Raw genomic sequence first — 27,714 nt, forward strand, 5'->3', positions numbered from 1 at the left:
TATATAAAGTGTTATAAAATGGTTCTAGACGATGCTTGGATGGTGGGGAGCTTCGCTTAGCCTGGACTCAAACAAATCCTTACAAATTTGAATTTATTTTGTTTATTTATTTAAATTTGAATTTTCTTTTAAATACTTACTTTTCAGAAATGGTTTCTCAAAATAAAAGACATTAGAATCACATATTTTTTTTTAGGTAAATATACATTTATTTCATTTAATGATTTCTTGCTTTTTCCAACAATGTAAATATTCAGCTAACGATTTTTGCTCTCTGGTATTCAATCATCTTCCTGTGTCAACACGTACCAAGTTAATTTCGAATTGCATTTAGGGTTCATTTTAGTATAGTTTAGTACAACTAATGGATTACAACGATAGATTAATACCCTCAATAAAAAAGTAAAAAACTCACTTGCTTGCCGAACAACAAACTAAGAAACACAGAAGGTGAGTGGAGAGGAGATGTCAATACTCGAGTCAATGCAACTACTAACGTACAGATCTAGTTTAGGTTTAGGTTTGGGTTTCGGTATGTGTGTATATATAATAATAATCCTTATGCTTAGGTATATCCTTCATGAGTGTAGAATCACAGCCTTTTCATCGAACCATCAGAGTTCTGTTGTGTTTTGAATTGTCAAGTATTTCTGTTAGGGTGATATATATATGTGTATATCTAGGTCTAGGCATTACATGTATCTAGTTTCAATAATTAGCATTGTATTTTCGGTTCTGTTAAACAATAGTCGTTAGGTTGGTTAGGTTGCTTCGCTACGGTTCTAGGTACTAACGCTAACTCTCTACTTATATACAAATAAATATGCAAGCTGGCCCTTCTCTAGGCACATTTTCAACTAAAACTCGGATAGTTAACTTGGAAATCTTCGCTAAACAGTTAATTCAATTGGTTACTAAGTACATTTACGATATAATTATTTGCAGGGCGGCTAAATGAAGTAAACTAACGAAACATTTTTACTGATAATCGGTGTCGAAGGCCACTTATTTTAGGGTGAAAGCACTTGTGTACAAGTTCATGTTCATGGGTGTTGCTAGTCGTCGTGTTTCCTTATCCTAGAGTTGGTTTGCCGCTGAGATAGCCGCCGAGGAATTGCATTTTGGCGCTCGATCAAGTAATCGTTGTTATAATCTGATTCTTAGACCCATAATCGGTGATTCTGCAAGCAGGTTTTTAGTTATTTCAGCAAGGTAATCCAGTATATTTTAGAAGCAAAGCAATGTACAAATAAAAAGACACAAAATCATAAATGTGAACTCATAAAGATGAAACTCAAAACGTGCAAAAGGAAAACTATCATTCAAATTATTTTGTGCCTTTTTACCTATAGATTGATGAGGCTGAAGTGGAGCGCGACCAAGTAACTAACAAACCCTCACCTCTGCTGCGCTCCCGCTTGCTCTGTAGTATGACCTTGGTGCTGTCGTCGGGAACCAGCGAGATGCGCACTGTGGTGAGCAGCAGTCTAAAAAAAAATATTTAAAAATTTAAGAATTATAAAATTACTGTAAAAGAGGAGTCCCGGAGACTCACCGCGGCAGCACAGCCACAACTGTGGAAAGCAGTATCACCAGCCAGTGGACAGCGGAGCCAAAGCACACAAAGATCACCCAGTAGGTGGAGGGCAGGCCAAAACAATTGACGCACATTGAGTTGTACACAATTGAGAAGAGGTAGAAGGAGCCCAGGCTAATCCCAATGGATATGACATGCAGAATAGTCTGAAAAAAGAGATATATTCAATTAGATTTTCTAAAATTTTTATATTTAGAAATGTGTAAAGAACTTACCCAGGAACGTATTTCAATGGCACAATGCACTAGATTGGCAAACAGACAGGAGGCCGTAATTGTGGTGCCAAACTCCCAGATACCCACATTACTCTCCGCATAGGCGCACAGCGCCACAAAGAATATAACGAGGCTCTGGTAGAGGGCATCCAACAGTATCAGCCAAAAGTCGTGCGGTCTATAAGCCAAGCCCAGTCGACCCTGAAATAAGAGAGATGAATCAATTACAGTTGAGTTTATAATGATTCTAAAGCTATTTAAGAGACTTACATTTTTATAAAGATACGGATTCTTTAGCAGGAGATCTTCTGGCACTCGCTTGTCGTACACTCCAATAGCCAAGGGCGGCAGCGAGGTGAATATCAAATTGTACAGCATCAAGTACATCTGGTCCATCATCACAGACCCTGAGAAGCCGCAATATAGCTGATACCAAAATATCAGAAAGACAAAGGCCTGCAAGGGAGTTAAATATTTTAAATAAACTCTAAAAAAAAACCCTTAAAAACTAATTCTTACCGCATTCTTGTAAAAGAAATACAAAATCATGCGGGACAAGCGATCGTAGCACCAATAGCCATGCGAGAGCAGCAATCGCTCTAGGTAACGAAACCGGGAAAGTGTGAAATCGGCGGCCATTACGGCCTGCATGCCCTCTTGGCCGGAAATGCCCACACCCACATCGGCCATCTGGATCATGGACACATCGTTGGCGCCATCGCCAATGGCCAGGGTACGCAGATTCAGCTCCTCCTTTACCACTTTGACTAGGTAAGCCTTCTGCAGCGGTGTGGAGCGACAACAGAGCACCGAGGCGCAACGCTTGGCTAGCCGCAGAAATGGCAGTATCAGTTTGGACCTGGCAGGAACAGAGATAACAGGGATTAGCTAAAGAAGTAAAGCATTTTATATAAAACTCACTTGGGATCTAGGATAAAGGTAAGTGTTTTGCCATCCACAACCAAGGCACGCTGCTTTTTCCTCAAGGTTTGGCCATAGCCCAGGGAGGAGGATGTCTTGGCGTTCTCCATGTCAGTCAGATAGAAATTAATGGCTGTTTCTGCTGCGTCGCGAGATCGAGCTGTCAATCTAAGAATATAAATAAATGATTTGAATTAGTTAGTAAATTTTAAACATCCCTCTAAATACTAGCTCCACTTACTTGATCAGCTCCATTTGCTGAGTAAAAAGCTTTGCAGAATAGGCAATATTTATGGCGGTTTCGGGCTTATCTCCCGTCAACACCCAAACAGAGATTCCCGCTGCTAGCACCGATGCTATCGTCTCTGGCACTCCATCCTGCAGGCGATCCTCAATACCTGTGGCCCCGAGCAAAGTCAGATTGCTTTCCAGCTTGGCAAAGGAGTCCCGCAGCCTACGTTCGCGATTTTCAAGTGACATTTCAATCTCCTGATGTCGCGCCCACCAATCTGTATAATCAGCAGAGTTCAGAGTGCGTTTGGCCATCACCAGGATGCGCAGGCCTTCACGAGCATAGCGATCCAGCTGCTGCTGGGTCTGTTCTCGCAAGATGCCTGAAGTAATCGAATATTTATTAGAATTAATTTATATAAAAAACAATATAATATAAGGGGAAAACTCACCCTCGGGACTATTGTGCGAGCACGGCGCCAGGACGGGCATGATGGAGCTATCAGCTCCCTTGGTGTACAACACAATCTCCTGGGTGCCAGTGCGCCGGACCACAATCGACATGCACTTGCGACTAGAGTCGAAGGGCAGCACCTTGAGTATTTCATACTCCACTGTGGCACCCGCCGTTGGCATGCTGACCAGAATTTGATTGGCACTGCGATTAAGCAGGCAGCAGTCGTAGCTGTAGGCGGCATTCACCAGAGCCAACTCATCCGGGCTCTCGGCCTCATACAAGGGTCGTCCATCAGCGGTTCTGTATATGGTCTCCGTTTTGGTTGAACTGAAAAATAAATTAAATTAAATTAACTGTAGCTTAAACGGATTTCCTTTAAAGACTCACTTCATCTTCAGCCGCTTTCCCTGGGTCTTGGCATTCAGGAAGGTGGCTATGCTGGTAATCTTTGAGTTGATCACCGCCTTGGCCCTTCCCGTGGGCGAAATACTGTTGGACAGAGCCTTGTTTTTCATCGGAGGCGACTCCGATTCGGAATTTGGTGACGATTCCGCCGAACTACTTATCGGCGACAGCGTCGGTTGATGGCTCTGGGCAGGCAAAGCAAACAACAGGTTGGGCGGTGGCGAGGGCGTCACCGATCGAGACTCTGCCAGACGAATGTAGCGATCTGCGGGAATAGATCCCGGCTGCTGTGACCCAGAACCATTCAGTATGGTTGTGGTGGTCGTTGTTGTTGTTGTGCTGGCTGCCAGCAGCTTCTGTCGCTGCTTAGCGAGCTTCAGGTTTGCTGGACTGTTATTGCCTGTCTGCTGCACCTCAATAATGCCACTGGCATTCATCAAATCGCGATGGGGGGCGGCCCCAACAATAACCGTATTGCAGATGGCCAGCACCACCAGGAACTCTTGGATGCGTTGCGCCGGCGATGTCAGATAAGCTCCCTGACTTGGCTGCGCCATGTCATTGATCAGATTATCATTCGGCAGCAGCGGCGGAGCTGGTGCCCCCGGCTTCGAGTAGATCTTCTCCAGTTCCGATGGCGGATGATTGTAATCCGCACCGTTGACCACACACCGCCTGAAGATCATCTTGTTCTCGGTGAGAGTGCCGGTTTTATCCGAGAAAATATGCTGAATCTGACCCAACTCCTCAGTGATGTTCATTGCCCGACATTCTGTTTGCTTATTGGTATCCTGATCGTACAGATCGATGTTGTTGTGGATGTGAAAGACCTGCAGGATCTTGCACAGCTCGATGGTCACGTACAGGGACAGAGGTATCATCACCTGAAGAATGATGATGTATGTCCAGAAGGTCCACATGCCCTCGAGGTTGGCATTCACCTCGAAGGGAAGGTAGGGCACCGGAAAGTTGGTGAACGAGCTCAGCCACATCCTGCAGCCGATGGCGCCGACAACGCACAGTAACAACAAAATTATCACACACCTAAAGAGGGAGATTAATTAATAATTAGTTAATTTTACCTAATATTTAAATTTAAAAAATGTCTTATGCCTTTCCAGGGTTCTTATCTCTGTAATGTGAGAAACTGATTAGCTTTTCCATTAAAGACAAACTTTAGAACTAATTTAAATACCATTTCAATTGTTTTTTTGTACATCTTTCCCTGTAAAAACAATTCGCACGGTCAACGCACTCACCATATCACATCAATATTCATTTGCTGTTCCACCTGGGAGCGCTTGTACCTCGGACCACTATTGTTCAGCATCGACTTTGTTTCATGTCCCGCATAGACCACGATACCTTCAATAAAGTCTGTATTCTGTGAGCGAGAAAGGAATCATGTTGAGTAAATGTTCTGTAAATCCCGTAAAAAACTTACCTTCAGTCTGCTCTCTCTCAGCAAAAGGCACTCGGTCGATATCGGCACTCGCTCACCAGTTGGATGTATTAAGGCCCCATGGAATCTATATAGCTTCGTTGTCGGCGCATCCGCCTCCACGCGACTCACAAACTTGCTGGGCACAAAAATGCTCTGCATTTCCTCAAAGCCACGTACAACCTGCACAGACAAATATCTAAAGGTTAGTATCACGTATCTGGGTTGGGTAATTGTCGCACTTACCTCGCGACGCTTTAGATTCGTTTCCCCGTCCAAATCGCAGGTGTCTATGTAGCAGACCCCTTGGGGGTCGCTTGTCCGGAGCAGAAGGATGTCTGCCGGCACCGTCTCGTTGTTGGACAGGTGGACAATGTCCCCGACACGCAAGTCCTGCCATTTCACCTTCTTATAACGCTCAGTCTCCCTGCAAAAGCAAATAAATATTACAAATTGTAATGGATCTAAACGTCATTTGTTAAATCATTTGCAATTAATTCAGGTTATATTTATAAATAATAATTTATTTAGTCAAGGCTTATAAATTTCTTTATTTCTAACGATCTAAACTTTGAATTTTTTCTTTATTCCCAAAACTTGTTAGCCATTAATTTATATTTTTAAGCTATGACGCGATTATATTAAGATATTTGGGGACATCAAATGGGTGGGATAACACGTTTTTCAGGGCGTCTACGTCTGCTAGAACCCCCAAATTAAAGCATATTTAATGCCCAATCTTCAATACATTTTAAAGTCATTGCTTCGTTATGAAAATGAATATTTTATAATGGCACAGAACGAAGCGCGCGCTCTGAAGGCTTCCCAAATGTCAGCCACTGGTCACGAAATGTCGCTCAAGCTGTCATAACTATACAGAGATATGTAATCCATATGCAATATTCATGGAATGCTCGTCATATAACCGAAACTCAATTATTGTCAAATGAACACATTGATGGCTGGCCCAGAGCCAGCATTTACATGCGAGTTAAGTGGAGCTGCTCTGGCTTTGTTTGCTTATCTGGATGGGTTAAGGTCAGGGATGGGGATGAGTGCACCCGCCAATGGAGAGGAGAAGGTGTAGGAGTAGGTGTAGGTGTAGGCCGCCGCATGACGGTCAGGGGCTCGCATGTGGGCCGGTTATTAAAGTAACAAGTAAATTGCAAAATAATACCCCATCACTTGGCCTCGACCTTGGCCGACAGGCAGGCAGGCGCAGAGATGAGGGGCTGGAGTTTCCCCGCTGCGTCATGGTGAAAGCATTCCGCGGTTAATTTTCATGGTTTTTATTTTGGTTACATTCCATGATGTGCCCCATGTATCCCCGTAATGGCGTCATCTCTGCTCCGCCCTGCTTAGATATTTATGAAAGGACAAAAAAAAGGAGGGAGAGATGGAGTTGGAGCCAAAGCAAGTGCAAGGACATGGACATGGTTTTCCATTACATTCAAGTTCACTCTTCCATCCGGCGTGAAATTGTTATGGTTGTTGTGGGCAAGTGTAATTTTTTAACAGTCGCGTGTTCGACCATGCTTTTGGCTTTGTCATTGTGTGTGTTTGGCTGGCCAGTGTCCTTGCATTGCTTGAATCCAGCCAGATTGCCACTGTGACAAGTCCTGCCAACTACAGGCAGTCACAGCAAAATAAAATTAAGGAAAACAGGTCGCGCGCGTAGTTCGGTGAAAGCCAGCACTCGCCATCATTATAATTGGGTCATTAGCAAGATTGCACATTCTAATGCAATTTTCTAGGTCCCCTCGTCGCTCCCCCTTTGGTCATATAATTATATTTGTGTTTGCCCTGCTCCTGGCCAACTCTGGTTTTCTTTGTGTTGACTTGTCCCGGTAAATGCAATTCTGTAATTGGAACAGTTAACAGCATTGTCGTCGTCGTCGTTCCCATATATCACGTTCAAGTGCATGCCGACGCATGCCAGCAGTTTCTTGAAAGGTAAAAATGGACTTTTATTTCATTATCTCGCCGTTTTCCCCGATAAGATATTGATTTGGTCACTGTGAAGTGGCTTATTCTCGTGTATGACGACGTCAACCGGGCGCAATAAACCTTTATTGTTCAGGGTTTCGACTAGAAAACCTCGAATTTCTTGGAATTACTTCAGAGTAATGGGTAACTATGTCTTTTAAGTTTGAAGTGTTAGCTTCAAAGCAAAATGGCGAGGTTAAGGTCTCTGAGATGGGTTTAAAATTCTGATTAGTATTTATCATGTGATCGCCGGTTTCAGGCGGTTTTTTGAAGTGGTTTTGATAGTAATTTATTTATTTAATAACTGAAATCTGGGTTATGTGCTGAAAAGTATAAATGGAACTTTGGTCATAACAATTTATTGACCTGCTTATCGGTTTTTGTGTGAAAACACCTCATTCCTTATTCCATCCCCATTTTTACAACCGGAACTTGATCATCAGCTTGTTGATAATTATCCCTTGTTCTTTTTACGACTATTTATTTATTTGTTTTGATTTTGGCTTTCCCTCTCACTTACTTTCCTTGCACCTCTCCAAGTTTGCCATATTTTTATGTGCTGTTCACTTTCACTGTCGATGCTTTTTGGGTCACGCGTTAGTCACCCAATGACCCAGCGTCGGAGGGGGGTCCACGTCATTAATCATATTCCTCCGGATAGAAAACATATATAACCTTCGATAGGCGGAACAACAAGTGCAAGTTGTAGGGAAGGTGACAGCTGTGGGTCTTGTAATTATCGCCATCATTACAGTGCCCCCGACGTCGTCTTGTGGCGCGTGACCAACTGTTGGCCAAGTGTCAAGTCCATTAACAAGCCCCGGATCCCAGACAGTGTGTCTTGTGTCTCCTTCTCCCCGTGGGGAGGACATGCAGTAGTCACAGAACTGGGACGAACCCCAAGTTAGCTCACAACTTCTCGTCCGCCTTTGCCATGTTGCATGTCACCTAATTGGGACCAACCCACTTTATTCGCGGATTCATATTTACCCCGAGGGCGTCCCGAGCTGTTGAATCTTTAATGGCGCTTTGGCGAAGTGCAATTACCGCGGCTGACTCGATTTATTAGGCGGCCGGTCGGGTCTCGCGAAATGCAAAATTAATGCGAGTTTAACTCGACGATGAGCACGTTGATTGCTGAATTATTGTTTGCCCAACAAAAAAAAAAAAAAAGCAGACACTTGGCGGCATAAAAGTGAAACTCACGCAACTTCGCAACCCGAATCCGAGTTTTGTTTTCCGATTTCGATTTTGGGAGGCGAGAATGTGGGTCGAGTGGGTTACGCCTTCTCCTCTTCCCCAAACGCCTCTCTTCGTGCTTCTCACACGCCCTCCTCGCCGCTTCTTAAACACCCTTCTTGGCACTTCTCGCACGCCCTTCTCCCTCTCTACTTGAAAGGATCAAGTTGGTTGTTAGTTTGGCTTTGAGTTTGTGTTATTTCCCCCTCCTTTAGCCTGTCAATTAAAATGGTGATGGTATCGATTTAGCTCAAAAACGAAATTAAATGGGTCTTCCCGAAATCATAGTTTTGGCTACGTATCAGCTGAATCATGGTGATATAAAGCGTTCCCTGCCCGTATAATTCATTATTGATCCACGACCTCTTTTGTGTTTCATTTAATTAATGAAGTTTTACATCAAGATAATAAAAATATAATTCGGAGTGGTGTTTTCTCATGGCTGCATTTGAAAGTGGGGTTTTCCAAGCTAATTACTTTACAAACAATACGTTGCAAGCTAGGGTACAACCTATTTATTATGACAACACAACATAGTAGTCGGCCGCTAATCAGTTTTCTCTATTACTGAATTTACCAGCGAAGCATTTTTCTTTGTTTAAAATTCCAATGCAAAGATAATGGATAAGATAAAAGTGCATTTACCAGGAACTCACATATAAGAATGATCCAAATGAATCAAAGCAATGCCTCACTACATGCAATTACGTCATGGTTTTGTGATGTTACAACATTACACTCCGTCTGGAAGATCTCAGGGGCACACGGAGCAAATTGTGCTCAGTGTATTGAACCGTGCATTTGATTATTTTAGTGCTCCCATCTGGCCGAACGACCGCCGGCTCGTACGTACTCCTCCTCGGCATCGTATACATGGAAATTTATGTGGCCAAAGTGGGTCATGCATGTTCATTTGGAGGCAGGCAGTTATGGACCTGGAAATAGTAGGGTAATTCTCCAAAAGTTGGCAAAAGTGGGCAAATGCGCATGCCTCCATCTGCCGTCCGCCTTGGTCAGAGTCAATAAAACGCTCGGGCATAAACAGGAATCGGAGGTGGAGTGGGAGTTGGTGGAATGCTACCCGCTAATAGGTAAGTTCATGTAGCAGCAAGACAAGGTTGTTATTTAAAAGGTATTTTCCGTAGGCCTAAAGTAAACATGCGTGGGTCGGCGATTAGACCAACTTACACTTTGTGCTCAGGCACCAAAAAAAAAAAAAAGTAGCTAGCGGAAAAACACACAAAAACACTGACTAGAGCAGCCTGACGACTATGCAGCAAATTAGGCAAAAGCCAACGAAGCATTAGCCTGGTTGGGTAAACATAACCAGCAGGACTTCAGGCGGCACAAGGACCATCCCCCGCAATGTTCTATCATAAATAATTCAGCATTTAATAAGTCTATATCCCCCTTGGAATCCCTCGTTCCAAGCAGACGATGAGTCCCGACAGATAAAGTGGGGCTGACAAGGGACTACTACGTACTCTGACAGACAGGTAGCACTTCGTCTAGGTAAATTAACACATAGTCACTGCTTTTCAATATGCACAACATTGCCTAAAGTTTCGCCTAATTGGAGATGATCGATATCACATGTTTGTATTGCTCTTGAAATCGTTGGGGAAATGGTTCATAAATCATAAATGTAATTTTCTCTACCTAAAAAACTACTTGTCCTTGACATTATTTGTCTGGATTTTGTGTAATTAGAAAAGGAATTGAAGTATAGAAAAAATCCTGAAAGCCAAGAACGAACAAAGAACGACACACATTATGACAGTAGCCTTAAAGTGGACTTTATTTTCCCCCTTGGAAATGACATCAACAGCCGGCTACAATGTTTCATTAATGAAAACTTCACCCACAGGTTTTACCACTGCCATTGCGCACCCACTTTGAAGGTCGTCCTTGCAATGTCCATCATGCTGTGCTGGGCTGTGCCGAGCTTTATTGTTATGTGCTAATGCAACCAAGGCGCACCCATTTCCTTAAAAAGGAAAATGGAAAAAAAAAATGGATAAAGATAAAGATACAGGCACGTGTCCGGACTTTTAGATACCCAGTGCTTTTTTTTGGTGATTTCTGAAACCTTGGAAGGGGTTCTTTAAAATCGAAAAAGAGCTTAAATTGATTAAAAACTATAATTTGCCAGCTCCAAATATTACGATATTAAATTTAAACAGAGACAAAAAGGTAAATTAATAAAATGCTACTTTAAATCTTTAGAGATTTACCCAAGGCACCTAAAAAAAATGCTAAAATTTTTAAGTAATCCTCTTATAGGGTTTTTCTGTAATTGCTCAAAGAACACAAGCTACTCTTCTTCTCCTCATCGTCTAATGGATATCAAAAAATAAAAGCCAGACAAACAGAGCCAAGCAAGTGATTTTTATAATCAATTTTTAAAGTTTGCCCATTCAAGCGGACGAACCATTTTCAGGTTGTCAGGGGCGGCGGAAGGTGGTTGTAAAAAAAAGTAAAAAGAACGATACAAAGATACGCCCCCACACACAAACGCACTCAAAAAGAAACGAAACTCAATTCACACCGAGGCGAGAGGGGAGCGCGGTGCTTCATTAACTCGGCTAAAAGCCATCGCGCATGAATCAATCATGTAAACATTATTAAAGCATTGGACGGTGGGCGGTGGGCGGTACGAAGAGTGCGGTTCGATGGAGCGAACAGAAACTGCCGCCGCCGTCAGACGACGGGTGTGTACTTAAACCACCTCGGAGCCCCACTCCGTTGGCCAAGAAATGAAAAGACAGTTTGGTCATGTAATTAGCTCACTGCACGCAACTTGGAGGAGGACGACGTGGTCCGACCAGTTCGCTCAATTGCGCGCCTAAATTAATTATTAATAAAGCACTTTTCCCCAGGCGCTGTCTCTGGTGGAATGTGTGCGTTGTTGTCGCCGTCAGGCAAAACTCATATGACAATTATCGGCCGTCGCTGCAAGTAAGGTCAATTATTGGGAAAGGCCAAACAAAAGTCAGTTTATTTGTCCAACCGATGCCGATGGCATCCCACTCTCCCCCATCGGCATTCATGGTATAAATTCCCTAGCTGGCCGCCCCCATAGAATACTTAGAGAGCGTCATACGATATCTTGAGGCAGTCGTCATATTTATCTCTGAGATTCCTCTTGTATCTAAACAGCAATTTGCACTCGGGAATTGCTTGTTGGAAAACGGAATTGGAGTGGCAGATGTAAGGCTAAGATAGGGAAATGTAATTAAGGGAGGTGGCAGCACATAACAACCAGTTCTAAGCTAATGTAAATACACTAATGGGGCTTACTGATTGTGTAACCAAACACACAAAGTCTTCCGAACCAAGCGGAAGTCTAAATAATATCCAACAATTACGCTCTCTGTTACCTCTAACAACTAAAGCCATTCAAATGATCTGTTGGGATTTTTCTGATATACATACATATGTAGTTTGTCCAAGGCAAGGGAGTGCTGATATTTGCCAAGATGTCAAAAGGAAATAGCCTTAAAAACACAAATATTTAGTACTAAATGTTTACAAGAAGTCTTACAAGATCTATTTAGGTTTGCAAATGGCAAGAAACTCACTCTCTCTAGACCTTGCAGTTCTTGTACGTGACATTTATCCGGTCTCTAAAGCGTACTTATTAGATATTTTATCTGTTTAAGTATGTCATTGGTGCTGCTCAAATATTATATCAAGTGTTTCGATTGCCTTGCAAAGAGTTAACTTGGAATTTTGTTTGAAGTCAAACTAAACGATACTACCAAATGGAGAAAATATGTGTGCGGCTGTTAGAAGTGCTAAAAAAACAAGATTACACTTTAATACATTTCTTTAAGGCTCCCATATCTCATTTATAGATACTTAGAAGTGACACTTCTCGCTACTGATTAAATAGGGAAGCTAAAAAATAATTGATTCGTGTTTGTGTGGGCATTTCCTGGAAACAGGATTGACATTCCACGATCTATCAAGAGTCAGAAGTTAAATGTACTTGAGAGAGATAGCAAAAATTAGATTTAATATCAAACATTGAGAGACAAGCTAAGATAAGAAGCAAAATTGGTTTTGAAACCATTTATTAAATGCGTTAAAGAAATCCAGCATTTTATAGAAGTTTGAACATAATTTTTATAAGCATGAAAGATACATTTTTTTAAGGAAATCAAGTCTGTTTTTTTTCGCTTATGCATTTCGAAATCATAATTACTTATACTTCTTTATTCTTTACCAACTGAGATCTCTGTTTCTCCAATCTGTGTTTCTTTGAACCCAAAGTCATCACCTTGGTGGTCATATTTTCCCGCAAACTCGACACTTCCCCGCAACTTGTCCCTGAGCCCAAAGCCTCCGCCCTGAGCTTTGGCTTTGGCTTGAACCCAGACTCAAATGGAAACTGGCCAGAGCCGCTGATGCGAGTCAGTGACACTGCAGCAAACAAGTGAAGACAGCAAATACACTCGCACAAAGACAAATCGGAAAAACTTCACCAACAGCAGCAGCAAACAGCAATTGCAGCATGGTGTTAATGGTCTCTGGGGTTTGTTAACATGGCCATTAGATGGCCAACTTCTCAGGGGATCGGGTTTTGGCCTCCACATCGGATTCTGGCTCGACGATTCTTGCTAGACAAACGCCTCTGTCTCTGAGTCTCCCAGGCTGCGGCTGAGATCCGGAGATTGAGTCTGAGACTGAGACCCAAGTCGGAGGCAGTTAACAGCGATTGCCAACCGGTTTACCTGAATGGGGGGAATATGGAAAAACTCGTTTGTCTGTGCTGCTGTATTTTAGCATTTTCAATGTCATGAGTTCGGACTTACACACAGTGCGTGTAATAGTGTGTGTGGCGAAAATAAAGGCTTTTACCAAACGGCAAACAATAATGCCAACGGCCAAACATTAACCCAAAACCGGAGGAGCACGAGAACAGAGATCCGCCCCAGTAGAGCATAACTATCGGTGGTTTGTCATAGTTATCTTTGGGTTGCACAGAGAGAAAATCACAGGAACAGAGGTTTAATAATGACATCATAACCTGAGCTTCCTTTTTTTTCAACAACTGACTTTAGATACATTTGGTTCTGTAGCCTTTCAAGGTCAGCCTTGTCCCTTTTTTCTGTGCTTTCGAGCCCACAAAACCAACGTGCTTCACACAAATTCTTCCCACAACCTTGGCGACCGTGATTTTTTTTTTTTCTATATTCTATATGTCATATTCTATATGCAGAGACCTTAGGGTAGAATCGTCTGGCTTCGTTTCAGGTGTTGACACAACAGTCGGAATATATTCATGCAGTTTCGGAGAAAGTGCACACTTGTCACCTGGGAGAAACACCAGCTGATCCACGCCTATCAGTTAGGTAAGGTTTCACCTATGTATTTCATTTTCAAATAGACGTTTAAGAAAAAGTTTGAAAAAACTTCGGTTAAAGGGAATTCTAAATGGATATATTAATTATTAAAAACCTTATTCAGGCTCAAGAGTTTTCCTTGGGATTTGAATTTCAAGAAAAACTGCAGCCATATTTGAAGCAAAAAGTAAAAACCTTTAAATAAACAAATATTATTAATTTAAAATTCATAAAGCCTCTTACCAAATGTTGTTACATTAGTAATAAATTAAATTTAATGACGTGTTCAAGTACAAATGCATTTTTAAAAATAGTTCAAGATCCGCGTGTGTGTATTTCACACTACTTGAACTTTATAACTACTATAAAAATGCTGATTTTATGGTCCACGTTTCTCTCTCATTAATTATTTTTCAATATCATAGGTAATTCCAGAGAGAAACCACTGACTGGAATGCAATTCTACAGCAGCAAGAAATCAACGCAAAATGGGAAATAATATTTATTCTTTTATTTATTGGGCGGCAAGCCACACAGTGAGTGGCAGTTGTTGTTTACAGTTTCCGCTTAATTCCGGCACGATTCTGGACTCGTTCAGATCGCCAGATGCCCGGAGAGTACGTTGCATAATATTCTTACAAAAAGTGTGGGCGCAGCACGAATGCAACTCTTCTTTCTGCGATTTCTTCAAGCTGCAATTTGTGACTATATGGCAGAAAAACCAGTGGGGTGACCTCGTCCGTCGTCTTCACTTTGAATATGTATATATATACTGTTTTGATTGCGAACTTATTGCATTCTTTCAACGATCGAGTCATACCCATATCAATGGCAGTAAGTGAATGTGGATGCAAAACGAATGCAACCGTCCGGTAATCACTGGGAATTTACTCAAGTCAGTGCCATCAAGCTACTCTGATTGAATCATTCGGGAGCAGCATGACTAAATGAGTGTTTTATAACCCAAGGAGCCCTGGAGTGGGTGCTTTCATCAATTATTGAGTCACTCGTGCAGCTTTTTAAATATGACAATCAGTTGCTTTTGAGAGTTTTTAAATAGGTCATCATTGAATCATATTTTATTCAATAGTTATATTTACTTTTTCTTATTTTTCTCCAACTATTTTTGCATAAGCTACACCCTAAAATATTTCCTTTCCACTTCCTGAAATTGTCTTCATGACTAACTCTCTGTGTATTTGTTTGTGTGAATTGATTTGGAAATTAATTAAATCCGCAGACTTTTCGCACTTCAATTTGGGTTTAATCACCCGGTTAGCACATCGCAAACGATTCGATTGGGTTGCAATTAACACACAGTCTTTGGGGAGGGGTGAAATTTTCCCAAAACAAAAAATAAATACTACTACGAAACTCATGTATTTCTGAATCTTCACCTTGATCCAATAATTTTTGCCCACTCGTAATCACAATGATAGCGAAATATAGAGCAAAGAAACCTCAAGCAATTCACTAATGATTCATCATAATTCGGAGCGAGTGAACTGCACATGGTCTTGAATTCGATTCGTGGACAAAAATCGGACAAGCGTGAGATGGTCAGGGCCGTTAAACTGGTAATGCCCCCCTCTTACGATGCGGGTACGAGTACCGGTGGTAGGCCTGTTTCCAGTCTCTATAGCCACTATAGCCTCTATAGCCTCAACCGGCTGTGAGTCAGTTGTCCAGTCGGTTGACTCCAAACTACCATATTTAGTGGAGCCCATATGCGTGTTATTTGCATGTAAAGTGGGGGCCTTTGTGAAAGGACGGAGATGGTGGGCTCCACTGGGTTATAACGGTTGCGAATTTGTTTGTGGGCTAAAGTTCATTATTCTTGAATAATCCGGCATACTTTATGGTATACTTTTCTTTAGCATATTTTGCATATCTTGTTAATAAATAAATCTACTTGTTTAAGGGGGGTTTTAAAGCCTAAAAACCTCTTGCTAACAAAAAAAAGGGTTGTTGAAGAATACCTTAATTTTCGTTTCATTTATTTAACTACTTTTATATATCTTTCAACCACGGTTAACTATACGTTTTTCAAACAAACAACAATACTGCTTTGGTTTATGACAATTCTGCGAAGAGCCTCAAAGAGAATAGGGAAATGTAAATATAATTAGCAAACAACAGAGTAAGTTCATTGGTCAGCAGCACACATGTCGGACAATAGAGAAATGTACATGGATTGATGGGGAGGAGGAACTACGGAGACCATATACTTTTTCAGTTATACCAGACCTGATCTCTTTGTCTTTGGCGGGTTTATTTTTGTTAGTTGTACGATCAGTACAAGCCGGAAAGCCAGCTAAGCAATTTAATAGTTGGAGAAAATTGTAAAAAATATATATTAATATTCTAAAGAAGAAAACAAAACAAATAAATAAAAAAATATATCAATATTTATCCGTTTTTCCAAATAAATATTAAAATTATCTATGGATTATCTTGTTGGTTAAATCAAATTTGTTTAAATTCTGAAGTTCTAAATTCAAATCTACTTATTTTATTTATACAAAACCTTTTTATCCCCAGTGTAAGTACACGTGCGATGCAAGTAAATCGCCGCTTTAGTTGGAAAGTCTTGCCCCAGCAACAAGCCGAAGAGGCAGACCGTGGGGAGGCAGGTAAAAAAGTATGCGTCAACCACGCGCAAATGTGGGACAAAAGCCCGGTCGCAGTCCCAAACCCGCACTCAAACTCATGCCCAAGCCCAAACAGAAACCACAAGAGGCACCAGATGGACGAGGGGGCGACGGCGGCAGTGGGTTCAGTTCAAACAGTGAGGGAAAGTTTACCCAGCCGCCGCCGCCGCGGTGGCTGCTTATCGATTTCTAGATCACGTTTTAAAATATATATAACAAACACAAATCGCAGACGGGGGGGGGTCGTCGGGCAAACAACAACAGCAATTTCCATGTGCAACCAGTGGTCGAGGGAGTGAAAACAAATAACAATCCAGGACAGACCCCAAGCCAAGTGGCTGCTCGTTAAAATCTGTGTCTAGCCCCGAGGTTACAACGAAATCTGGCCAACGGGAGTCGTGTTTCTCAACAGTTATGGCAAACTTCTGGAAAGTTTTCGTAACGACAGACAAATTTCAGGGGAGAATAACGTGATTATAATGGACAAGTGACTTTTTTGTGACACTTTGGACCATTTTATTGATTAAACGACCTGTTGGCATCAATTTCTCACATGATTCAATTATCCAAGTTTACTTTGGATTGAGCTAGTTTTATGAATGAATCTGCCCAGTTGATTATGTTATTATGCGACTTGCTGGTAAATTGCATTATTTGCCCCAGTTTGTAATCATTTTTGGGCTTAGAATATTATATTTTTTTTTATCAAATTTCTGATACAGGTAAAGTTCTACGATTCACTCAGAAATATTCTTTGTTAAAGTTTATGAATCAGTCTATTTCCATTTATTTACTTTTAGATATTTCAATTTAATTACTTTTAATTTTCAATAATTTTCTTATCTACCTCTTCCATCACTTACTTCCTCTAAGGCCAGTTAAATTTATATACAAATAAACATTGATAACTCACCCATCGTATACCCTGCAGGTGGTGTTGTTGATCCTCTTGTCCGACGCCCTTCTTCTTCGATCCTCGAAGAGATCCTTCACTGCCGTCACTCCCAGGACAAAAAGCACCGGAATCATGGCCACCTCCTTGCCAAAGGCATTTATTTGCGGCACCCAGTTAAGCAGGACGATGAAGATAAAGTACAAATTGGCCACTCGATGGAACTGCTCCAGCAAATTCTTCGGTATGAAGGAGAGCAGCGTGTACTTTGTCGTCCGGATCTTATTGCCCACAAACTGACCATTCGGATGATCCCTCTTGGGGGTCTTTGGCGGCACTGTGTGATTGGGCACCACCATCCGGTAGCTCCTCTCTTCGAACTTATCGCTGGTATTGTAGTTACACAGGGTGAAGCGTTTCCACCACGGTGGCGCCTCCGTCCGCCGCAGTGTGTATATGGATTCGGAGCGCGATGCTTGCCGGGAATGACCCCGACCTCCAGTTGCTGAAGTTGGGGCCGAGGGTTCCCTCACAGGCTCCTCCTTGTGACCCGGCGGTAGAATAAAATCCGTTTTGGAACCCACGCGACTGTGACCTCTTCCCGCGGGCGCAGCACTGCCGGGCGGTGAGTCCGTGATTTGACCCTGCGAGAAGGCTCGTTGGTGACCCTTCATGGCGGATTTAATGGGTCGCCCATTGGCTCCGACGATGGCGCCTCCCCCGTGACTAATTGAGCGGGCATGCCCGCGCGACGGCGCCGCTATAGCCACTCCGGGAATACCCTGTCCTCCTCCGGGAGCGCTAGCTACTACAGGATTGCCACCGGGAAAGACATAGGTTCGCTCCGGTTCGCCCATGCCCATGCTCAGTCCCGCACCACCTCCCAGGCCCGTGGACGTGGTCATCATCAGGCTGGTTGTTGTAGCGGCATTGGGAACCGCCGGCTGGAGGCTGTCGCCGGCCAGATTGGGCGGTGCGGAGCGCTGCTGCTGCACTACTAGAAACTTTCGCCGCAAGTCTTCGGTGTTCGCTGAGGGCATGTTCGCAAGCCACAACCATCAGGTTACCTTCTTCGGCCTGGCCACGATCTACCTCGGATATGTGTGTTTAATTATTCGCCGGTTATTTCTTCTCTCTATACTGTGGGTGCTTCCTTTTCGGTTCTTGGTATACAGGTGGCTCCAGTTGCAACCACCTAACAGCTGTCCAAAGGCAGATCCTAGCACCTGGACACAAACGTTAAGGGCGTCATCACTGACCCCTCCTCAGCTGCAGAGGTCATGACCATCTAGAAGCAGAAAGAAAGAAAGATATATTAGTTTTATTATTTTATTTGATATATTCAAGTCACAATTAAATATTTTAAGTGTACAGAAATATCAGTTTATGATAAGACGAGAACCACTTTAAAAGCTACTCATTTAATTTCTGTGAAACAATTTCAATTAAAAATTCTAATGAAATTAAATTTAATATTTGGGAAAAATGTTTTTATTTAAATTCAATACAATAACAGCCCCCTCATATTTTTACAACTTATATTTTAATAACCCCCTAATAAACCCTTCGTTTCATATATACACTGATATTAAAGATGTAAAGGGGGCGAATAGAGTGGGAGATAGCGTTAACAAATTACATTCGGGGCGATAAAAATATAACGAGGCTGGTTAATTGCTGCCCAAAAGTTTATCGAACCCAAACAGAGGCACTCAACCACCAAAAATACAAAAATAAAAACGAGAAAAAATAATACAAATGCGTGCTTTAAGTTCGCCCTTGATTCAAGACTTAAAGCTTCCGATAAGCCAGTCCAAAAAGACGAAAAAGGCAAAAATAAAACGAGAAAATAATGGAAAACATCACGAAGAGAGCAGAAGCGAGCTGAAAGACCCGCAAGGTCAAGCGTAACGCGGGTGCAGGCGTTGGAGGGGCGAGGTGGGGGCGTTTTCTACTCCAAAAACCTGCATGTGGGCTGGCCATTGTTGCTTTTCAAGATTTTTCAACCCATTCGATTGTCGTATTTACAGAGATAGAAAACAACAACAATAGACTGAAAGTTCAAGGCGTCCAACGACACTATAGATACTATTTTTCACACTGAGCTTGAACTTTGATTTTTGAGCTGTCAAAAGTGTCGGAAGCGAGGTCATATTTTAATGAAACATTCTTTCAAATTCAAATTTCAAAACTGGTTGTTGGCCACCGAAATTCTGCGTGTTACTTCCTATATTCCGAAAATAAATTCTTGGCAACCCTTCTTTATATATTTTGGTACCAGATTTCAAGGTTGAAAATGATTGTTCGATACAATAAATCCAGTCTGGTCACACTTCCATTTATAGAAATAAGCTCTTAAGTCGATAAATGATTATTTATGGGTTTGAAATAGAATGCAAAATGCATAATTAAATTTAAATGGTTATAATTGATGTTATATTTATTACTCTTTAAAGTTTATTTTTCCATAATAAAACTTTCTTAGATCAGTAAAAGTTGATATATGATTTCCTGTATGTAATAGAATTTATGCTTAGGTCAGCTTTATTTTATTTTGCAGGAAAGGGAACGATTTCTAGCTAACAACAAAGGCAGAATTTCCTCCACAGAAATTGTATCTTCGCTGAGATACATTTTTTTTGTTGTACCACAATCTATGGCAACTCGTTGGGGTGTTCCCCATATGGAAAAATTAAACTTAAGAAGGAACAGTAGCCGTTCATTTATCAATGTTACAAAGCAGACGCCACATAAAGAATAGCTTCAATCATTCAATAGATACTGGATGAACTTCGAAGAATCTCTTAAAAAGAGAAGAAATTAAAAGAAGAAGAAGAAAAGAGTAATAATAAAATATTAACTAGTCAATATTTTCCTCCAACTTGAACTGATCATATATGATACTCTACTAAATTCAAAGTTAATACGTATTATGGTTTACAAGCTTTATAAATTCCATAGATATCACTTTTCGAGGTCTTGCGTTCGAATGAAACGTTTTATTAATAAATTCCATTCCTAGTTGTTCGTTTGCCTCCTTTATTAATTAAATACAAATTAATGCTCTCCACTGGCTTGTATCAATTTGTATTTAACTTAATTTTTTCATTGAGTGATGAACTAATTCGGGAAGCCATTCCGAAGAGCAAACTTGCGCCAATGGCGTAATACTATTGCCAAATATATATACATACGTGTTTTCCACATACTTATATGTACATTCGATTGCGGTTTCTATATATGTTCGTTATATTTACGAATACCAAAAAAGAATCTTCAGTGGGCATAAGAAAGCTAAAAATGAATTTGGCACACGACCGAATTCAGCTTTAAATTTTCTTTCGTTTCTTCGTTGTTGCTGGTTTTTATGTGATCTAAATTAGTAAAAATCACCGATTTTGGTCAAATATCATAAATCACGCAGAAGAAATAAAACTTTCTTTGTTTTGAGCATTTTAGTTTCAATTTTTGCTAGACTTTTTAGTAGTTCCACGACTAAAATTGTTAGTCATTTAGCTTTCATTGGTTTTTCGACTCTGTCATGGCCAAGAACCATAAAAAGACACCCCAGACAAGAATGAAGAAATATAATATACATACATACAGTATACAGAAAAAGAAAAGTGCAATGGAGAAAAGAACGAAACTTTTACCAAGTCTGTCTGTCTGGCACTTTAAATTTTCCTTTCTTTCCGTTTTACGAGCTACAAGCTACAATTTTCAAGAAACAAAAAACACAAAAAAAAAACTTTCGAGTGCCAAAACTTGATTTATTCACTTGGCCGATGGGTTAAACGACCCCAAGAAGGCAGCCTGCCAGCCAGACTGATAAGTTTACTCTCTGTCCCGGCCCGGCTAATTAGTGGAAGCCACTTCAATGGCTGCTGCTGACTTCAAAGTGCCTCTATCGATGTGGAGGTATCTCCCCGTATCTGGCTATTAGCTTTTGCTTTTGCCTTTGCGGCTGTCGATACTCCCAACAAAATGGGAATTATTTTTAGCCACGCACATGCGAAATATATCGAGAAGATAAACACAATTCCGCCAGGCCAAGCCCAAAACCGGGTGTGATTACCAGCAGAATCGGTGTATCGAAAAGTAAGCCGAAAAGCCAAAAGAGAAATGGGAGCAGGCAAAAGGTATAAACATAAATGTAAAGTTCATTGCATTTTAATAGCAACAAAAATAAAACAACAAAGCGGACGCCATCTGGCCAAGACATTCTCGATCTCGTTCATCAGATGCTCATTTGTCATTGTTATTGAACTCAGGATGAGAAAAGCTATTTGAAAAGCAATTGACGAGGTGAAAAACTCATGTGCAGCCCACTCTGACAAACCATAAATATAAAATATTGAAGCTTGGGCAATAATTTTTGTTTGAGTGCTCACTTTAAGTTCAATCCGATGGCCGATCGACCCGACCTTGCATTGAAAACGCATTTATGGTTGGGCCAATTATACATTAATTATATATACATATAAAGCGGACAAGCGAGCACAAACAATATATGTTTAGTAATTATAATAATTTGTGGTGTGTTTCCAAAACAATGCTAGGTTGAAGCCTTTCAAATATAAAATCAATGATGTCTCAAATTACAAAATTACTTCAATTAAAATTACCACAAAAGTATAGCGTTGGAAACCTATTTTTAACATTTAATTTGTTTAAGGATTTGTATACCAATTGATTCTCATGTTAAATGTATATTTGTACAAAAATCTATCAAAATTTTCAAATGCGCAAAAGGTCGAATTGCTTTGTTGTTCTCCTCCTCCTCCTCCATATGGTCAAAAGGTGAATTCAACCCAGTTGTTTACACATACAATTCGCACCAGTTTTAATTATTCATATATGAAACCATTTATTTTTTGAAGAGTTCTCAAACCGATAAACAATTTGGCAAAAACACAATAACAATAATCCAAAAAATATTTGTGTATTCCATTGTGCCTATCCCATAGAAGTTTCCTGTAGAATTCTGATACATCTTTCATTTTGTTTCCTTTTTTCCTCATTTCCCATCATTAACTTGGAAGCTAAAATGCATTTATATCGGGTTCAAAAGCACTTCGTGCAGCTGTTGTGCCATTTTTCCATTTCCAGAGATTAATGCTCGTGCAACGGGGCGTATAATTGATATAGCATTCGGAGTGATAAATAATTACCTCGCCTCGATAAGAATAAATACTGAGAATTGATATAAATGCTCAAAGCTCAGTTCAAAGCTCTTACTTAAAGTCGAAACTAAAAGGCATTAAATATACATATTCCCAAACTTGGCTAAAAGCATAAATCTTATCGAGTCAACGACCAAGTCAAATCGCATGCAAATCACTGCATAGGAGTGTATATTTTTCAGTCATTCCTATGCTAATTCTGTGGGCTGGCTTAATTAAGCCATCTTTGTGAGTCCGAACAATAGAGTTCGAAAATCTACGATGTGCTTTGGCATTTGACATGGGAAAACTTCCGACCGCCCTGAGAATATTCGCGTCAACGAGACAAATTTCAAGCCAGCAAAATGGAAAGAAAACAGCAAAAGCCTCAAACAAAGTTTCACAACTAATTAGAAACTGTTGACGGGGGCGCCGCCACTTGCTGCCTATCTATTCAATTACATCAACGCAACGTCACTACAGTTGACAGGCAGGCGGGCAGGCAGGCAACCCACAATTTATGCTGCAGAAGAGCTCGTGCTCGTGACAAATAAATTAGGAATAAAATACAATTTATTAAAATTTATTTGGCTTTGTTTTCTTAAGTTTTCTTGAGATTTTTGCGTATTTGCAAGGGTTACATTTTTTTAATTCGGAATGTCGATAGTTCATTTGCCAAGAGAATGGTAAGTTTTGTAGAGTACCATTGTTAATTTATTTAAGTTTATGATACCCTCTGAGACCTTTCTATAAATTATTTAAAAAGGAAGATGGTAGCCTACTAAACTAACTTAAAATTTGATATTTAAATATATTTCTACAGCACTTCTACCTCACGATTCACGACTCAGTCTTGGTCTCCCCTCTAGTTGGGCAACATCTGGGCTTGTACTACTAAATTTCCTACTGATTGAAACTTTGGCCCAAGCAAACCGCTCGAATTGAAATTAACATACTAATGTATTCAATTATTCGCATTCCTTCTTAATTTGCCACAGTGCCAGCCAGAGATCGATTGGCTTTCGATACGAACTAAGTAAGAAATAATACTATGGGAAATATGCCTCCCCTACACCTGCCCAGGTCGAAAGTCATTAAATTTAATGGGCTAAATGAGCTGAAGAGTAGAGGGAATGATTGAAAATGTAAAGCAACAGATGTGTGGGACTGTTGGAGGTCAAGAAAAATATTACAAGCTAAATAATAAAGAACTGCTGCGGCTCTTTAAAATATTTTTATTCAGATTGCAAGCCCTATCCAGAATTTGCTTAAATCATAAATAAATATTGTTGATTGCGCTTAAAATGGATGCAAAACAGTTCATAAATTAAACTGCTAAATATAAGAGGCGATAACCCAATCAAAATATGTAGCTTCTCTTGACAAATTTAAAGATTAAAGTGTACAGATTCATTGTTGGTGGTCACTAGAAACGCATAGACTCCTATTTATAAGTATTTGCATGTGTTTCCGTCTTTACTTTTGATCTTCTTCATTGGTAAACACATGGGAATGTCCCTTCGAGCTAAATATTTCGATATTTTTAGAATTTTTCATTGTGTTGGATTGGGATTGTCCACAATGCTTTTTGCTTACATAACAAAATATAGCAGCTTTGTTTATAAAATTGAGTTAATATTTCTCCAGAGTGGACGCAAGCTTTGTTTATGACAAGGCAAAGACAAAGTAAGTTGCGAAAGATAAGACTGAACCTTATGAATTGAGCCATAACCGATAACGTAAAGCACAAATCATAATGACAGAATGAGGAGTTTTACGAGCCTTATCCATGCAATCACAATCGAATATTTATCAATGTATACAATCCAGAACCGAACACGCAACCCACCAAATCGCAGGCCAACCATGAGAACGCAATGAGGAATCAATTAAGTGCCAGTGCCAAATAAACCGAAAGTGTGGCTGCGGCACTTAATTGGGGGAACAACTATATACATAGTATAGCTTACCATATGATATACACCCCAGCCAATGAATGTTTATATATATAGTCTATATATAATATATACCACTCTGACAGCTGACGTCGTGATAAGGCCCGGAGGCGAAGAGACACGCTTTGCGGCCAGGCCACGTACACCCAGATACAAGAGGCATTTTCCCCGGAATTCCCTTATCACTTTATACGCGTTGAGAGCAACGGTTAATGGTTAATGCCAGGAACGGGACTTCCTATTGAAAAAAACACACAATTTCCAATAATAATAATGTGAAAACCCCTAAGGAATCAAAAAACTGGGTGATAAGCTTCTTTTGAAATAATAAACAACTGTAGCAAAACCAAATTCCTTAATAATCCAATTATAATAAACCCTGTATTTGGGTAAATATCATTGTTAATTACACATAAACATGTTTATGGCCAGCAATCAACTTCAATAGGTAGCAATTTAGTTGATCTAATTATCTGATAATCTGATGTGAAGGTACATACATATGTATAGTTTTGAAAACATTTTCACCAAAACACGACGTGTGTAGATTTTGCATTTAAAATATGATATATCTTAACGCTGTCTTAGAAATATATATGTAATACTTTACAAAAATCAATAAACTTAAAATATAGATTTATTCAACGAGCAAGTTAATTTATATGAGCATACATTCATATTTTGAAAGGCTTTGCTATTTTTATGCCAGTATCTGTGAAATTTGTTTGCGACACGTCGCAAATGCTAGCTAAATTTCGGTCATAAAATTCAAATAGTACTAAGCCAACCATAATCAGCAGCGTTAAACTGTAAAAGCACAACAAAAAAACTGAGATAAGTTGACTGTTGCTTCCGTTTCTCTCCATTGTTTCGGTCTCTTTTTCTTTCTTTGTCTCTGCTTCATCTTTGGCTGCTTTTGGGCTTCCACTGCATCGCGAATTGCGAATCGGAGTCAATTGCCTCAAGCTCTGCCCTAACGGTACCTGGAGCAATAGCAAATGGAGGATGGGGGGTGGAAAGTGCTTAAAAGGGGAGTGTGGGGGAGTGCAAGAGAAAGAGAGCGGCTAATAGATTGCAAGAAACAGAGACAGACGAGGAGCAAACAACGCATCAAGTAACAGTATTTGTCTGTCTCCATCTCTTTCTCCCGGCTGCAATTAGTCAGCGAGTAACGTCAACTAGCGTTGAACTCAATTGAGGTAAAGCTGGAAGCAGAGAGAAGACGAGATGCTTCAAGAAATATTCAAAGACATGGCACAGTGGTTGTCGTGATAATAAAACCAGAAGAGGGTTCAAAACGTTAAGGCCTGACCCAGAATTCTAGAATTCAATTCTGACTCAACCCTCTTTTTCAATAACTAAAAATTGGGCAGTAAAATGTACATATTGAAGGGAATTTAATTATGTTACAGGTAGGGGCCTAGCTTGCAAGAGGCGTAAATAACTCCAGGTAAGCATACATGTAAGCGGAAATTTTCGACAGCTGCTATTTGTTTAATTTTTTTTGTTGAGAACAAAGTGGTTTTGTTTTTATTATTCAACCTGAGACACAACTTAAAGTAAAGCTAAATACTGCATTGTATACAGACAGATCGATACTTGCTAAAAAACAAATACTTCTAAAACCAGTTTTAGTAATTTGGCTAGTTTGGAGTTTTTGTTTCCACTACCAAATTTTATCCCTTTGGGATTGGTAAGGCAAAAAACGCGGCTCTGTTTTTTTTTTAGAAACTACTTCCTCGTTTTGTTATAATTTTATTAATACTTTCTCTACTTAGTACTTGATTCACATTTCTTTGTTAATTTCCTGGGCTTTAAGAGGTAGTATAACTCAATTTACGGTTGAGATTAAAGAACATTGCCATTAAGCAAGAAGATACCTGTTATCTACTGATTCCGTTGCACTGTGCACCGTCTGGCAAATGCATCGGCAAACTGCAATCACAATCGTATTTGCCGAGTATAAAAAGAAGCAATTTTAAAAACCGCCGCGACTGTTTGAATTTGTTTGCTTCTTATTAAATGCCGGGTGAGACAGAGCGGGCGCGAGGGAGGGAAAAGGAAGAACGATCGGATGCTGTGCCATAGCCGGCGAGAAAGAGAGACAGAGAGCGACGGGCAGGTAAAAACCCGTCAGCTGTGGAGAAGGGGGTGGTGGCTGGCGGTTGGTCTGGAACGCTTAACTGGTTCTTGGCAACCAACTTGTTTTTTCTGTAGATTGCCGCCGTCTGAGGTTTATTATGTTTTTTTTTCCCCGACTTCAGCCTTTGCAATTTTTCAACATGGTAACTTGATTTAAACAAAAACCAATAAAACTTACCCAATAAAACAATAGACGTGGCGTTTTTATCCTCTGAATCGATTTGTTTTGAGGGAAACAGTTTTCTTCTTTTCTTTTTATTTTCGTATTATATTTTTAGCTATTTTTCAACGGAAAAGAGAACAAAACTTTAAGCATAGCAACAAACACTAAACATTCAAGGCAACAACAACAGCAACGCGGGAACATATGATAGCCGAGGTCAGGCCAGCGAGCGAGAGGGCAAAACGCAAGAGCGAATTTCGCCAATTCGTTAAAATTTCAATTAATATTTCTATTTAATTATGGTTTCTGAAAGAAGAACGACCGCAACACGAAAGACAGCCAAAAGGCAGTAAAAATCGAAACACGCCGCTCACTTTTTCATTTCTTTGCCTGAACCTTTTTCGTTATTTTTTCTTCTTTGGGTTTTTCCGTGGTTTTCTTTATACATTTTTTTTGCCACAAAATTTGAGCTGGTGTTCGTTGTTGCTAAGAATTTCGATACAATTATGGCCCAAATAGCATTTTCACTTTTCCACACACACACACACTAGCACGCACACACAAACAGGGGGCCCGATTGTTTAGCTCCGTTTTAAATGAAAAACAATCAAACATTTACATTGCCGTGTGTTTTCCTCCACGAAAATTATGTATGATTGGAATGGTTGGTCCGCTTGCTGCACAACACGCGAAAATCCGCCGAAACGAAACAAGCAACAAACGGCGACAGCGCGGGGGAACGTAACAACAAAATAATTTTCCAACACAAAACCGCGAACCGACGCGTTGGAAAAACAAAATGTAAATAAATTTTTTTGGCCCGAATACCAAAGTCGCGATATCAGAGTTTTGACATTTTTTGATATTTTTTCTTTGGTCACTCTGAATTTGAAAGCAATTACAGAAAAT

The 27,714-nt window shown here is 40.5% G+C and overlaps 1 protein-coding gene across 5 annotated transcripts; it reads right to left on the minus strand.

Annotated features, from left to right (window-relative positions):
• Positions 1 to 183: 183 nt before the first annotated feature.
• Positions 184 to 27,600, minus strand: LOC108077147 (phospholipid-transporting ATPase VD). 5 transcript variants are annotated; one of them, XR_011444565.1, is made up of 16 exons: positions 26,821 to 27,384; positions 17,405 to 18,671; positions 5,514 to 5,694; positions 5,271 to 5,450; positions 5,086 to 5,210; positions 3,809 to 4,870; positions 3,417 to 3,748; positions 2,975 to 3,347; positions 2,734 to 2,901; positions 2,332 to 2,671; positions 2,083 to 2,268; positions 1,813 to 2,013; positions 1,556 to 1,743; positions 1,402 to 1,487; positions 416 to 1,181; positions 184 to 361 (listed from the first exon to the last, which is right to left on the minus strand). XR_011444565.1 is itself a non-coding variant. In XM_041775848.2 (16 exons), exons 3-16 carry the CDS (start codon positions 18,421 to 18,423, stop codon positions 1,147 to 1,149), a joined length of 4,476 nt encoding a protein of 1,491 aa, XP_041631782.1. In that variant the 5' UTR covers positions 18,424 to 18,671; positions 26,821 to 26,920; positions 27,425 to 27,600; the 3' UTR covers positions 184 to 1,146. The 5 variants fall into 5 exon arrangements, 4 of the variants coding, with proteins under 4 accessions (XP_041631782.1, XP_070140483.1, XP_041631783.1 ...); XM_041775848.2 differs by adding an exon at positions 27,425 to 27,600 and having other exon boundaries at positions 184 to 1,181; positions 26,821 to 26,920; XM_070284382.1 differs by having other exon boundaries at positions 184 to 1,181; positions 26,821 to 26,920; positions 27,202 to 27,384.
• Between the last annotated feature and the right edge of the window lie 114 nt (positions 27,601 to 27,714).

Source organism: Drosophila kikkawai, chromosome 2L (genome assembly GCF_030179895.1).
Source record: "Drosophila kikkawai strain 14028-0561.14 chromosome 2L, DkikHiC1v2, whole genome shotgun sequence".
In the NCBI taxonomy this organism is placed as follows: Eukaryota; Metazoa; Arthropoda; class Insecta; order Diptera; family Drosophilidae; genus Drosophila; species Drosophila kikkawai.